The 12,174-nt window shown below is 34.9% G+C and overlaps 1 protein-coding gene across 6 annotated transcripts in view; it reads left to right on the forward strand.

The window, feature by feature from the left end:
* The window catches only part of Ccnt2 (cyclin T2), a 43,413-nt gene that overhangs the window by 17,735 nt on the left and 13,504 nt on the right, over nt 1–12,174 (forward strand). For 3 of the 6 annotated variants that reach the window (XR_262000.2, XM_005390750.2, XM_005390752.2), the window contains exons 3-5: nt 7,272–7,400; nt 9,193–9,253; nt 11,397–11,459. Coding sequence is in view for 4 of the 6 variants with exons in the window: in XM_005390750.2 (XP_005390807.1) it covers nt 7,272–7,400; nt 9,193–9,253; nt 11,397–11,459 (253 nt within the window). In the remaining 2 variants the exon portion in view is untranslated. Of the gene's footprint in view, nt 1–2,867; nt 2,989–5,423; nt 5,610–7,271; nt 7,401–9,192; nt 9,254–11,396; nt 11,460–12,174 lie in introns of those variants that run through there. The other 3 variants (XM_013517468.1, XM_005390754.2, XM_013517469.1) reach the window with 3 other exon arrangements.

A 12,174-nucleotide genomic window follows, 5' to 3' on the forward strand; every position in this document is an offset into this window, starting at 1 on the left:
TCTGTTTTTATGTTGGACTCTTGCAATTTTGACTTTGCTGTGTTGTAGAGATTTTCTTTTCTGGTCATGACCAGAATTTGGGATTCTGTATGCCTCAGTTATATGTTTACTTCTTTCGCTGTCCTTGGAAAGTTTTCTGCTCTTCTGTAAACAGGTTTTTTATGCCATTGGTTCTTCTGGTATTTCACTAATTCCATTTAATCTTAGATTAGTCGTCTTTGCATCAACAAACAGCTGCTCTATCTACTTTTCCTGTTTTCTTGTTTTTAAGGTACAGCATCGCTGAATAAGTAGGCTCTGAGAGTAGCCCTGGTTTGTGTTTCTGCCACTCTGTCATCACATTGGTCACTTCAGCTGCTCATACTTTCAATAGATTTTTTTTGTATTCTCCTAGATATCTGTTTAGTATCTTTGTATACTAAAGGTACTAGTATCATATCTTTTAGATTTTTAGTCTGTAGATTTTATTTTGGATTAAATGTGTTTCTTGTATACAGCATATCATCTTTAAGATACTAGTATCTTTTTATACTCCTAGTTCTTTGCAAAACTTGTAATTCATGTTTTCTATCATTTTCTTCAGTTCATCTAGCTTTTGCTTAATGTATTCTGTAACCTGACTGGTTGGGTTTTTCTAAGAGAAAAATCTCAAAACAAGATAATAGGAGGGTAACAATGGTTAATACATTGCATATTGTTATCTTTAAATTAGTTATTCAGAGTATAAGATACAGTATAGCATTTAATTGTCCAAACAATATTAGCACAAATCTTTCTTTTCAATGAACTAAGAGATCATTATTGTTATGTTTATCTCTGTTGTCCTTTCAAATAATTCAGGTGTGTGTCTTAGTTATTTTTCTTCTTGTTGATTCAAAATGCCCAACACTTAAAGAAGGAAAAGGTTTGTTTTGGCTTGCAATTTGTAGAAGTGTCCATGCATAATCAGCTGGCTCTAAAGTCGTGTGGCATGGCAGAGGGGCATTGCAAAGAAGCTGTTCATGGTAAGCCCAAAGCAGCAAGTGACAAGCGAACACAGCAGCCCTCTTTCCGTTCCTTGTATTCCATCCAGGGTACTCACCCTAAGGCCGGGTAGCACTCACACCCAAAGAGGGCCTTTTCCACTCCCAGAAGTAAACCAGTGAGTGTACTAACTTTGTAATCACACACTTTAGGTCCAGCTACCTCTTGAAAAGCTCCACCTGTGACTACAAGAGCCTTGGGGGGGCATCTAGACACAAGCCATAACAGTGTCTTGATTTCTTCTGCCTCCATGCCCTGTGGATCAGCTTTGAGGGAGTTATTAGTGGCATTTTTTTTTTTTTTGCCTTGTCTTCTCATGTTTTGTTTGTTTGGGTTTTTGTGCTGATATTTGCAGGTTGATTACAATGGAAGAACTTTGTTGCCAGTGTGGAGATCCCTTCAGTTAATGTCTGTTTTTCAGTGCTGCACTCTGCATGTGACCAACTATAGGCTTTGCCTCTGTCCCCCACCTAATTTGGGAAGGGAGATTACAGTGTATTTGGCCCAGCTTCCAATTCTCTAGAAATAAACTGTAGTACTGTTAATAACACAAAGGTAATCTAGATATGGACATACAGAGAAAACCTGTTAGTAGCAACAACTGTGCCATCCTGGCAGTAGCAGCTAAATCACCATCAATAATAGTGTCAAGGACAGACTGGATACTGATGTTCCATAAGAACCAGTAACGTACCATCCTTAACTGTAGAGAAGAGACCTAATGTATAAAACTTAGGACAAACCAAATTTTCACATAGAGGAACAAAAGGAAATAAATAGGATTGGATAAACTGACAGAGAGGAACAAACAAAAGGAAGAAAAAATTCCTTAATCTCAATTCATACCACATTTTCCAGCCTTTATTGAGCCAGCTCTCTCTGAAATGTAATGAAGTATCCCAGATAACATCCAGCCTGAAGATTTTTTAAATTCCTAGTATGAATTTTCTTGTGTGATGGTATCTCACCAAAAAAATTTATGTGGGTAAGAAAAGAACTAAAATGCCAAACTGGGTTAATGGCATTTTCTGTAATAGTATAATGCCACTGTTTTCAGTGTAGCAAAATAAAGGATGTGCAGCACTTCTTAATATTGTACTGACTGGGATTTTGATTCCATTGGTTCAAGCATGGTGATTTTTCTTCTCTGTGTTGTGATTGTTGGCTGTTACTCCTTTGTCTTTCCACATACTAAATTATTTCCTTATTCTAATACCTTTCTGTGGGCCTTTACTGAAGTTATACCACGATTGCTTTTCTTAAACTTAGTCTTAGGCAAGTAATTTCCAAATTTTAAGATGTAACACTAGAGCTAGCTGAATATTAGTGAATCCCCTTTACAAGGCACTGAGACTAGTGCCTTAGTCTTAGTTGGGGGTGAGGTAGAGAGTTCCTTGGAGCAGTTAAGAGACAGGGGAAGAATGGCATCTCAACTCTATAGTACCTAAAGATGAAACACAAGAGTAGATTAGAATGAGCCTGTTGGTAATATGTTAGCAAACTTAGAAGACTTTGTTCTGGGGACTTTTCTCAATTAGTAGACATAGAGGTGAAGAGCGGCTGGAAATATAGCTCAGTGGCATAAGCACCTGCCTGGCAAGCTCAAGGCTGAGTTTGATCCCCGGTACCGCCAAAAAAAAAAAAAAAAGGTGAAGAGCAAATAAAAAGTCATGACTAATTACTAAGTACAAATACATACCAAGTTGTGTGCACCAAAGGCTATTAAAATAGTAAGGACCAGAATGATTTCATTTTAAACTTGACTGATGCAACCATGTTCAATGACTTAGTGATTGCCCAGGTTTTTTTGTTAATTCAACCTGATCTTGCCTCCAACTATCAAGGTGGAAGCCAGCATTGGAGAATGAAAAATGTCATCAGTGAGGGCAACATGGCAGAGAGGGGACACAGCGGCCAGGAGTGGGCAGGAGAAAAGATGGAGAAAGAAGGGAGTCAAATCAAGAGGTAGGAATGGAAACATATAAAGGAATAGAGAGAGGGGGAGAAAAGAATATAAGTGTAAGTCATTAAAATAATGTCAAGTGTCATAACTTTAGTGTTTGAATACACTTAACTAGGACTGCAAGAGAATCTTTGAACACTTGTGTTTAACTGTGGAAGAAAGAAGGTGAGCAAGGTAGAAATTTTAGAATAAACTTGTTAAATCATTTTTTAAATTTAAGATTAGTAACAATACATGATTGTTTATCAACATTGAAATAATATTTGAATCATTCCTGTGGGGCATTTTTCTAAGTGCTCTGTGTATATATTCAGTTCATTAATCCTCACAACTTTAGAAGCAAGTACTGTTTCTCACATTTTTTTAATAACAGCCAGGATTTCACTGAGGTAGCCGACTATTGTGTCACCACCTACTGTGTCACCTCCCCCTGTGCCTACCCCTGATTTCTATGTGTATTTCTTAGAAATTTGTCTTGTTTTGAAATACAACATTCCTTTGAAGTAGTACACCAGTCTGTGTACTACTTAAAAGTTAACTTCTTGTTATTTCCTTTAGTTATAGTAATTTGAACATTTATTAAAACTAGCTACCAGAACACTAAAATAATACATGGCCCCCAATGAACTGACTGTCACTTTATAATTGTTTAGTCAAGCAAGATCAAGTGATATGTACTTCTTCTCTGAGAATCTCGAGGTGTGAACCTTGGTTTTGAATCACGTTCATGCATACCAGTAAATGTTTGTTGCCTTCAAAAGTATGCTCATCTTTACAGGCCACAGACCAACTAGTAACACAAGTATTTTTATTATCCAAACTTTTTGGAATTCTTCTAAGCCTCACAACAAACTCTACCTAGGGTTTAGGTGTGGTACTAGTCATCCTTAAAATTAAAACCTCACATGGAGATTCACCTGGTGTCTAAAAATTCGTTTTGTTGTTCTATTTTGATGGCTGTGGTGGAGTAAAATATTTACAAATTGTAGAGGAGGAAATTTGAGTGGAGTTAGTGGATTTTACCACGAACTTCAGAAGGATGTTACCTATTGGTGTTATGCTAGAGGAGAATGAGAATTGAGGAAACAAAAAGACTTCTGTGAGGAGTAGAGACAATAAATCAGGAATCTATATTGAAGATTGTTGTCTGGCTCACTGGATACTTGATATTTTGAATTATTTATAGAACTTTAGAATTATTAGTACTCATTCCTTGTTTCATTTGACATCTTTAAAGAAAAGCTGTGCAGTTTTACCATATATATGTGTGTATGTGTATATATATATATATATATATACACACACACACACACACACACATACATACATACATACATACACTACACTGGTTCAAAAAGTATGAAGAGGATAGAGCTATGGTTTATAGTTTGGAACCCTGTAAAAGTTTACCAGGAAAAGTCCATTGGAGACTTTTATAAGTGCTTTTGTGTTAAAGAAGAGATTCTGAGGCTGGGCAAGGTGATACATACCTGTAATCCCAGCACTCGGGAGGCTGAGGCAGCCTGCACTACACATCAAAACCTTGTCTCAAGTAAATGAATGAAGAAGAGAAATTCTGAATCATCTGGCACTTATGAAAGAAATTTTAAGCATTGCTTCATTTTTAGCATTTGAAGATTGGATTAGATAAATATTTTCCTGTTAGGCATGAAAGGATATTAAATGAGAGATTGTAGGACACTAAATGTGTTAATTTTATTGAGTGTTTCTTGAATTTACTGTGTAGGCATTCGCTCTTAGGTTTTCATTTTAGCATTTGAAATATAGTACTTAGATTTTTGTATCAGTGCCTTTATATACTCTTGACATTATTATTGGGAAAGTATTGAGCAGCAGCCACACAACACTAGATAATGGGAACACAAATGAATAACTATGTCTGTTATTCTAGACTGAATTACTCTCGAGCATTCTTTATCTTTCCTGTCTTTTCCATGTTTTAACTTTTTAAAGGGGGGAAATAAGCTAAAAGTCTGTGTTGAAATTAAACAACACATTTAAGATGACATTATTTCTGGTTGTTGAGAGTAGTGTTAGCTTTCTGTCACTAATGAAAAATTGGTGGTAGTTAACTTATAAAAAATGGTTTATTTTGGCTCATGGGTCCAGAGTTATCTCTCGGCCTCACTGCTTTGGGAATCTGGCAAAGGCAGCATATCATGGCAGAGCAAACTGTTCATCTCATGGCCAGAAAGCAAAGAGAAAGCAGAAGAAATGGGATCCCACAATCCCTTTGGGAGAGGCACCCTCTATGACCTAAGAACCTCCCCCTAGGCCCCTGCCCTCCTGTAGTTCCATAGTACCTAGTATGGCTCCCTGCGGACCAGACCTTTTATCTTTGAGAATACTTTCAATAGCCATACTATTGGAGCCAAATTCATCTTATTTTAGATCTCTCTTAAAGTTGTATTCCACAAAAAGAAAAGTCCTTGGAGTCATTTTAATTCCATTTATTCATCTGGAAATGCACTTCTAGTAGAGAAAGTCTTCAAAATCCTTTGATTAAATTTTGTGGCATGTTTTAAAAGCTCTCAGAGAAAACGATTCACCTTCCCTGTAGCAGAAATTTTCTCTTTGTGTTAATTACCTGAATCACGTGATGGTAAGAATTACGCCTTTCTCCACCTCCTCTTTGGTGTTATTTCAGTATAGTGATTGATGAGCTGTAAGATACAGTAAGGCTCAGATGTCCATCTCTTGAAAAATAGGTATCTGAATCTTAACATTTAGAAATTATCTTTCCATAAGAAGTTTCTGTGTTATCTTAAGACATTTGAGTTTAAAGTATGTCTAGTTTGTGAGTCAGAAATTCCTTGGTTTATTACTAACTTTTGAGGTAAATATTCAAAACTCATGTTTCTTTAAGTCATTGTCTTTGTAGTGCTGTGCTCGTGTACTTCTGTGTCAGGAACCTAACTTACATAAGTAAATGGATGCAACTTGAGACCATACTCATAAGTGAATCAGATTCACATGTGTAAACATTGTATTGTCTCCCTGGTATGAGAAACTGAAAGAGTAAATAAGGTCCAAAGTGTATAGTAGTTTGTTTTTGTTTTTGTTTTTTTCTTGGTTTTTCTCCGGTACCGGGAACCGAACTCACGACCTTGCGCTTGCCAGGCAGGCGCTTTTTGCCGCTGAGCTAAATCCCCAGCCCCCAAAGTGTATAGTAGACATTGTGAAATAGGATGAAACTGTTCAGAAGGAAAAAGGAACTAGGATGGTGGAAAGGAAGGAAGGGAAAAGGAAAACAAACTACAAGAGTTATACTACTAATGTGTCTCTTAGTTCATTGAAAAGAAAGGTTTGTGCTAATATCATTTGGAGAATTTTTTATGCCCCTATCTTGTACTCTGAGTAACTACTTTAAAGATAACAATATGCAATGTATTAACTATTCCTATTCTCCTATTATTTTGTTGTGAAATTTTGTTTTACTTTTTTCCCATAAAATAAAAACAAAAAGAGCCTAACCTACTCTAAAAGCTTTAAATAAAAAAAGCTACTTTCTGGATCTCCACTTAGCAAAATTCCTACTGATTGGTTTATATTACATGAGTGTGTGCTGATTTGTAAGCTGAATTCCCATCTTATTTTGCTGTGTAGATATACACACACACAGAGAATGGAATGAAATACTGCTTTACTTATATGACCATTAGAAAGTGGTGACTCTGCATAGAAATATAGTGAATATACTTTACCCCCTTTCCATCTGTTTTTTTTTAAACTTACCATCATCTTTCCACATGAGTTGGTTTATTTCTATATTTATATAATGTGCAAAATAATATTACTTAAACTTTTATTTAGCTAAGATATGTCTTTCTGGGGGCTGGGGATTTAGCTCAGCGGCACAACGCCTGCCCAGCAAGCGCAAGGTCCTGAGTTCGATCCCTGGTACCGGAACACCAAAGAAAGATACAAGTCTTTCTATTTCCTCCTTTACTGTTGTACTTGAAAAACAAGTAAAACAAATTTTATATAGTGGGATGACTAGTTCTATTTAATTAATAACTTTATTAAAACTCTTACATTGGAACTGGGCATATCACAGTAGAGCCTGTACTTAGCATACAGAAGGCCTTATATTCAATCTCAGCACCAAAAAAAAAGATAGCTCATACATCAGTTTTGTCATAGCCCAACATACAAAACATACCATTAACAACATTGATTCCTTCCTTACAAGCCTCCTTCATTAGACAGAGGATTTTCCCCAAATGTACTTACTTTTTAAATCGAATTTTTCTATTTTCTGCAGATAATATCACCTACTGCATTATTTTTGGCTGCAAAAGTAGAAGAACAGGCTCGCAAACTTGAACATGTTATCAAAGTAGCACATGCTTGCCTTCATCCCCTAGAGCCACTGCTGGATACAAAATGTGATGTATGTAAACATAGAGTTTGGGGGTTTTCTTGGTAAATTTGAAACTTACTGCTTATTTTTATCGCCACTTAAAAATAATAGCAGGAAGCCATCTGGCAGAAACAACTTAGGAATTTGGATGTCATTCTCAAATTATATAAGGTTTTAATTCAAAGTTTCTTTTAATTCACATTTCGTTGTTTATCCTCCCAACAAACTATGATATATGTAGAGGGTAAGATGTATAATAGTTGTACAGTAGTTGAGACCAGAAGTTAAATAACTTTTTTTTTTTTTTAATTGTTTGTTGTTTTTCTTTTTGAGTCAGGGTTTCACTATGCAGTTCAGACTGGCCTTGAACTCACTTTGTAGCCCAGGCTGGTCTCGAACTTGCAGCGATCTTCCTGCCTCAGCCTCCAACTCACCAGGCCTTAAATAATTCTTAAATAGTTAACAGATGAAGGAATGAATAGAAAATACTGATTTGATTCTAGACTAGTAATTAGTCCTTTTAAAGAATTGTTCTATAAAAATAGAAGCAGGAATTGTGGGCTTTTAAAATAATTTTCTTACCATTATTATAAGTAAGTTATTAGAAACCTTGACCCATAGAGTGATTAAAGATTATGTTAATTCATTTTGAGTTAATTCATTTAATGTCCAGATTAATTTGAACTCTGATAGAAATGTGTCTAATTTTTATTAATGGCAAGCTTTGTCATAGATGTTGGCTTTAAGAAAGTAAGATATTCATATAATAAAGAATTTGTGATTATTCAAAGATAGTTCTTAAAGTATCTTTTAATGATAAGTCCTTACAGACATGATTATGTGTATGCGTAATGTATTACTTCTTTACCATCTGGGTCGGTTGTCATGACCTGAGAATAGGATGGCAGAAAATTTTATTCTAAGTATTGCAATAGAATAATTTCTTGAAGTTGAGGGAGAAAGTTCTCTAACATTTATATCTCTGGATATATGATACGTTATTCTGATATTTTACATAAGAATTTTTTTAATCTAGAAATTTGAGGGTTTGTTTTGTTTTTTGTCTTTCCTAAACTGAGAGTTAATTCAGAAAATACTGACTTTGATGTTCCGGGAATAACCACATAAAGTGTCATAGTATGAATTTGTAAACCTTTTTTGTTTAAAGGCAGGTTTGAGTTTGATGTTCCCGTTTGGCTTAGTGCTTCTCTCTTTCATGTATGTTGAAGCACTAATACCTGGGTAAAGTTCTTACAACGGTGGTGAAGCTTTTAGAGCTTCCTTATAACAAACAGCATGCTGTGGCGGGCGCACATGCCATAGGTTCACCACCATTAAATAGATTATGTAGATCCCCTTTTCTTTTTCTTCTTTTTCTTTTTTTTTTTTTTTTTCCTTTGCCTGGGGCAGATAAGGTCTCACTATGTAGTTCAGGTGTTCTTGAACTCAGTTCAAGTTGACCTCAGACTCTTAGCAATCCTCCTCAGCCTCCTCCGTGCTGGGATTACAGGCATGTGCCACTATGCCCAGCATAGATATCCTTTTCAATTAACCTGCCCCTTATGTGCTGTTGTCTCTAGTGGAGAGGGTGTTGTCATCTTTTTGCCTTTGCTTTGTTTATATCTCCTGTAGTAAAAAGTGGTTCAGTTTAGACTTGTCCGGGCAAGTAGGTGTTCCTCTTATCTCCCTCAATTTATTTCCTCCTTATTTGCAAGCTATTGTGGTTCTTTTGTAATCAGTCTGTAATTCCCAGGAGAGCTAAGTCAGTTACTCAAGTAGTGGTACATTTTTCCTTAAGCATTTTATTATTTTTATCTGGCAGGCTTACCTTCAGCAGACTCAAGAACTGGTTTTACTTGAAACCATAATGCTACAAACACTAGGTACGTGTGTATATGAATATGTTCTTCAGTGTAATATTCTACATATGTAGTATTTGTAGAATAATTTTATTATTGAAGAAAGTTATTTTTAGACAGGTTTTTGGACCAGAATACTATTGCCTACGTAGAAGGGAACCATTTTTCTAAAATTTCATTTCATTTAGTATAATTTACAGTAATGGTAAACATAACCTCAATATGATATGTTTGGTTTTTGAATCGTTGCAACATTATGCTGGATTTACACTGGAGAGTGCTTTGTGGCAGTCCTTGCTTTCAGCGCTAATAGTACTTAGTGAATATATCACATCATTTTTAATGTGAAATAGTAATTATTGAAATGGTCCTCTTGTTCTGAAAGTTTCCTTTCTATGCAAAGTTTATTTACTCTTTCACTTCACTAATAAAAAAATTAAGACCTAAGATGGTTATGACCTGTTAAAATCGTGTTCTACTTAAGGAAGAATGTAGTATGGTGTGGTAGGATAAATATGTGCTTTCAGAGGGGTTTAATTTTAAATCTGTAGGCCCCTGACTTGTTCTGTAAACTTGGGCAAAATTTCTTTACCTGTTATACTTCTATTCTGTGAACGTGAAATAATATCTGCTTTATATCACAAAGGTAGATTCTTATTATAAAAGCAGCTGGTTGAAGTGTATATAATAAAAAGACAAAAATAAAAGTGAGACTTACTTGGCATGTTGTCATTTTATACAAAATAATACAAATTTATGGTAAGTTTTGAACATTTACATAACAGCATTTTGAATGAAAAATTATAAACTGCATTATCATAAAATAGTATAAAGTTTTGCTTTGGTGTTTTGCTTTTTTTTCATTTTGTTTTGTTTTTGAGACAGGGCCTCTCTAAGTTGCCCAGGCTGGGCTTAAACTTGTGGTCTTCCTGCTTCAACCTCCCAGAATACCAAGACTATAGGCATGTACCACCATGCCTGGCTTATAAGTTGTTTTTATTATATGAAGACATGTAGAGGCTGAAGGTACAGTTTAGTGGGAGAGTGTTCACACAGCATGTCCAAGACGTTAGGTTAGATTACCAGTACCATTAATAAGAATAAGAATATGGAATTTTATAGTTGGGCAAGATGGTGCATGCCTGTGATCCCAGGTAGTTGGGAAACTGAGGAAGGATCACAAATTTGAGGTCAGCCTGGGTAACTTAGTAGATCCTGTCTTAAAAGGGGGTAGGGTGAGGATATAGCTCAGTGGTCCCAGGATTTAATACCCAGAATGGGGTTGGGGGTTGTGTAATATATATGTTTATAATACATTTTGAAACATGGAGAATAAATAACATTATTTTAGAGGAACATTAAAATTCTAGACAAAATGCCTCTATGGTTTTATTTAAAGTATTTTACATGTTTAATTGCAGAGGAAATAAAAATTGTAAAACAACTTCATAAATGCAGATTACCTGTTGTTATTTTTATTCACTTACTGCTTCAGAAGACACTAGATGTTAACAGCCCCTTTTAATAAAAGCAAAAATCCTGACATAACTAAGGATTAGACATTGAAAGCTTTTCATCATTTAATTTTGGGTTTTAGAAACATTGATTTAAAGAATTGTGAGGCCTACGCAGTTCACTTGCCGTGATTCTTGGTACAGTAATAATGAAGTCTAGTTATAAGCAGTGTGAAACCTTTTGATGTAACACATAGTTAAGGGGACTGTTATTTAAAAGTAATCTCTACCACTGTTGTCCAACAGTTATGTTTATGAATAATGTTTTTTCACATCTTCTGAAACAAAGGTTTAAAATATTAAGAAAATTTCCTGCATAAACTAATGAAAGTTGTTTAACACATAATTGTTGTTTGCTGTGACTTTGTTTTTAACTTGAAGATAATTTCAAATTAATTATTCAGAATTTTGAATAAAATTACCCTTGTCTTTAAATAACTTTTCCTAGTTGAAACATTGTAGTTCTCATTTTTAAAGGTATACTGAACAGTGTTACGCCTCCAGCAGTGATAGAGAAGCTTTAAGAATTTTGTCTTTGGGTTTATCTTAACAATGAAGATTATATTATAGATTTATGGTTCTGTGGTAAATGGTATTTCTCTGGCAAGCATGTAGTGGTAAGTGGTTGGGGAAAAAAATGCTTATAATTTCAGGTTTTGAGATCACCATTGAACACCCACACACAGATGTGGTGAAGTGCACCCAGTTAGTAAGAGGTAAGTCATCTTAGAAATTTTTAAAATAAGTATTAATGCTTTTATAATTTATAAGTGTTTTGGATGCTATTTTGTTCTGTAGTCTTTTGTTGGGTTTTATTAAAATGGGGTAAATGTCATTATGAAGTATTATTTTTTAGTGTTCTGCATCTTCTATTTCAAAGCAAGCATTAGTTCCCTTTAAACTTAGATGAGTATATCAGTTCACTGAAAAATTGGAGGACTCCCAAGTAATAGGAATCTTCCCCCATTGGACTGCTCCATTCCCATTCCCATTCCAGTTAATATTTAGAATGCAAGCCATTAGTATACTGGTGTAACTAGTAATGTTAATTTCTGATTGATAACAAACTTCCATTGTCTTCTTAAAAAGTGATAACAGTTTAAGAATTTTGAAGTCAACCTCTTTCAGCTAACAGTTGCCTTTACTAGTAGATTTGTTATCTTTGGAAATGGTTTTCCCATATTCATTGAAACAAAATCAATTTACTACATTTTTTTAAAGTTCTTTAGCATTTCTAAAAAAAAAACTATTTCCTTTTCATGTAAATGGAGAAATAATTATAAATCAGAATACATTTTGTGATAAATAGGACTGAGGTTTTTGTATGTTTGCTTTACTGCGTATAAAGCATGTGATACATCGTTCTCATATCAGTGAATTCTGTGTATCTATTGTTGGAGTCCTAGAAGTACTTTTTACATAGCTGCATGT

This window comes from Chinchilla lanigera, unplaced genomic scaffold (genome assembly GCF_000276665.1).
Source record: "Chinchilla lanigera isolate Chin_1 unplaced genomic scaffold, ChiLan1.0 scaffold00039, whole genome shotgun sequence".
NCBI lineage: Eukaryota > Metazoa > Chordata > Mammalia > Rodentia > Chinchillidae > Chinchilla > Chinchilla lanigera.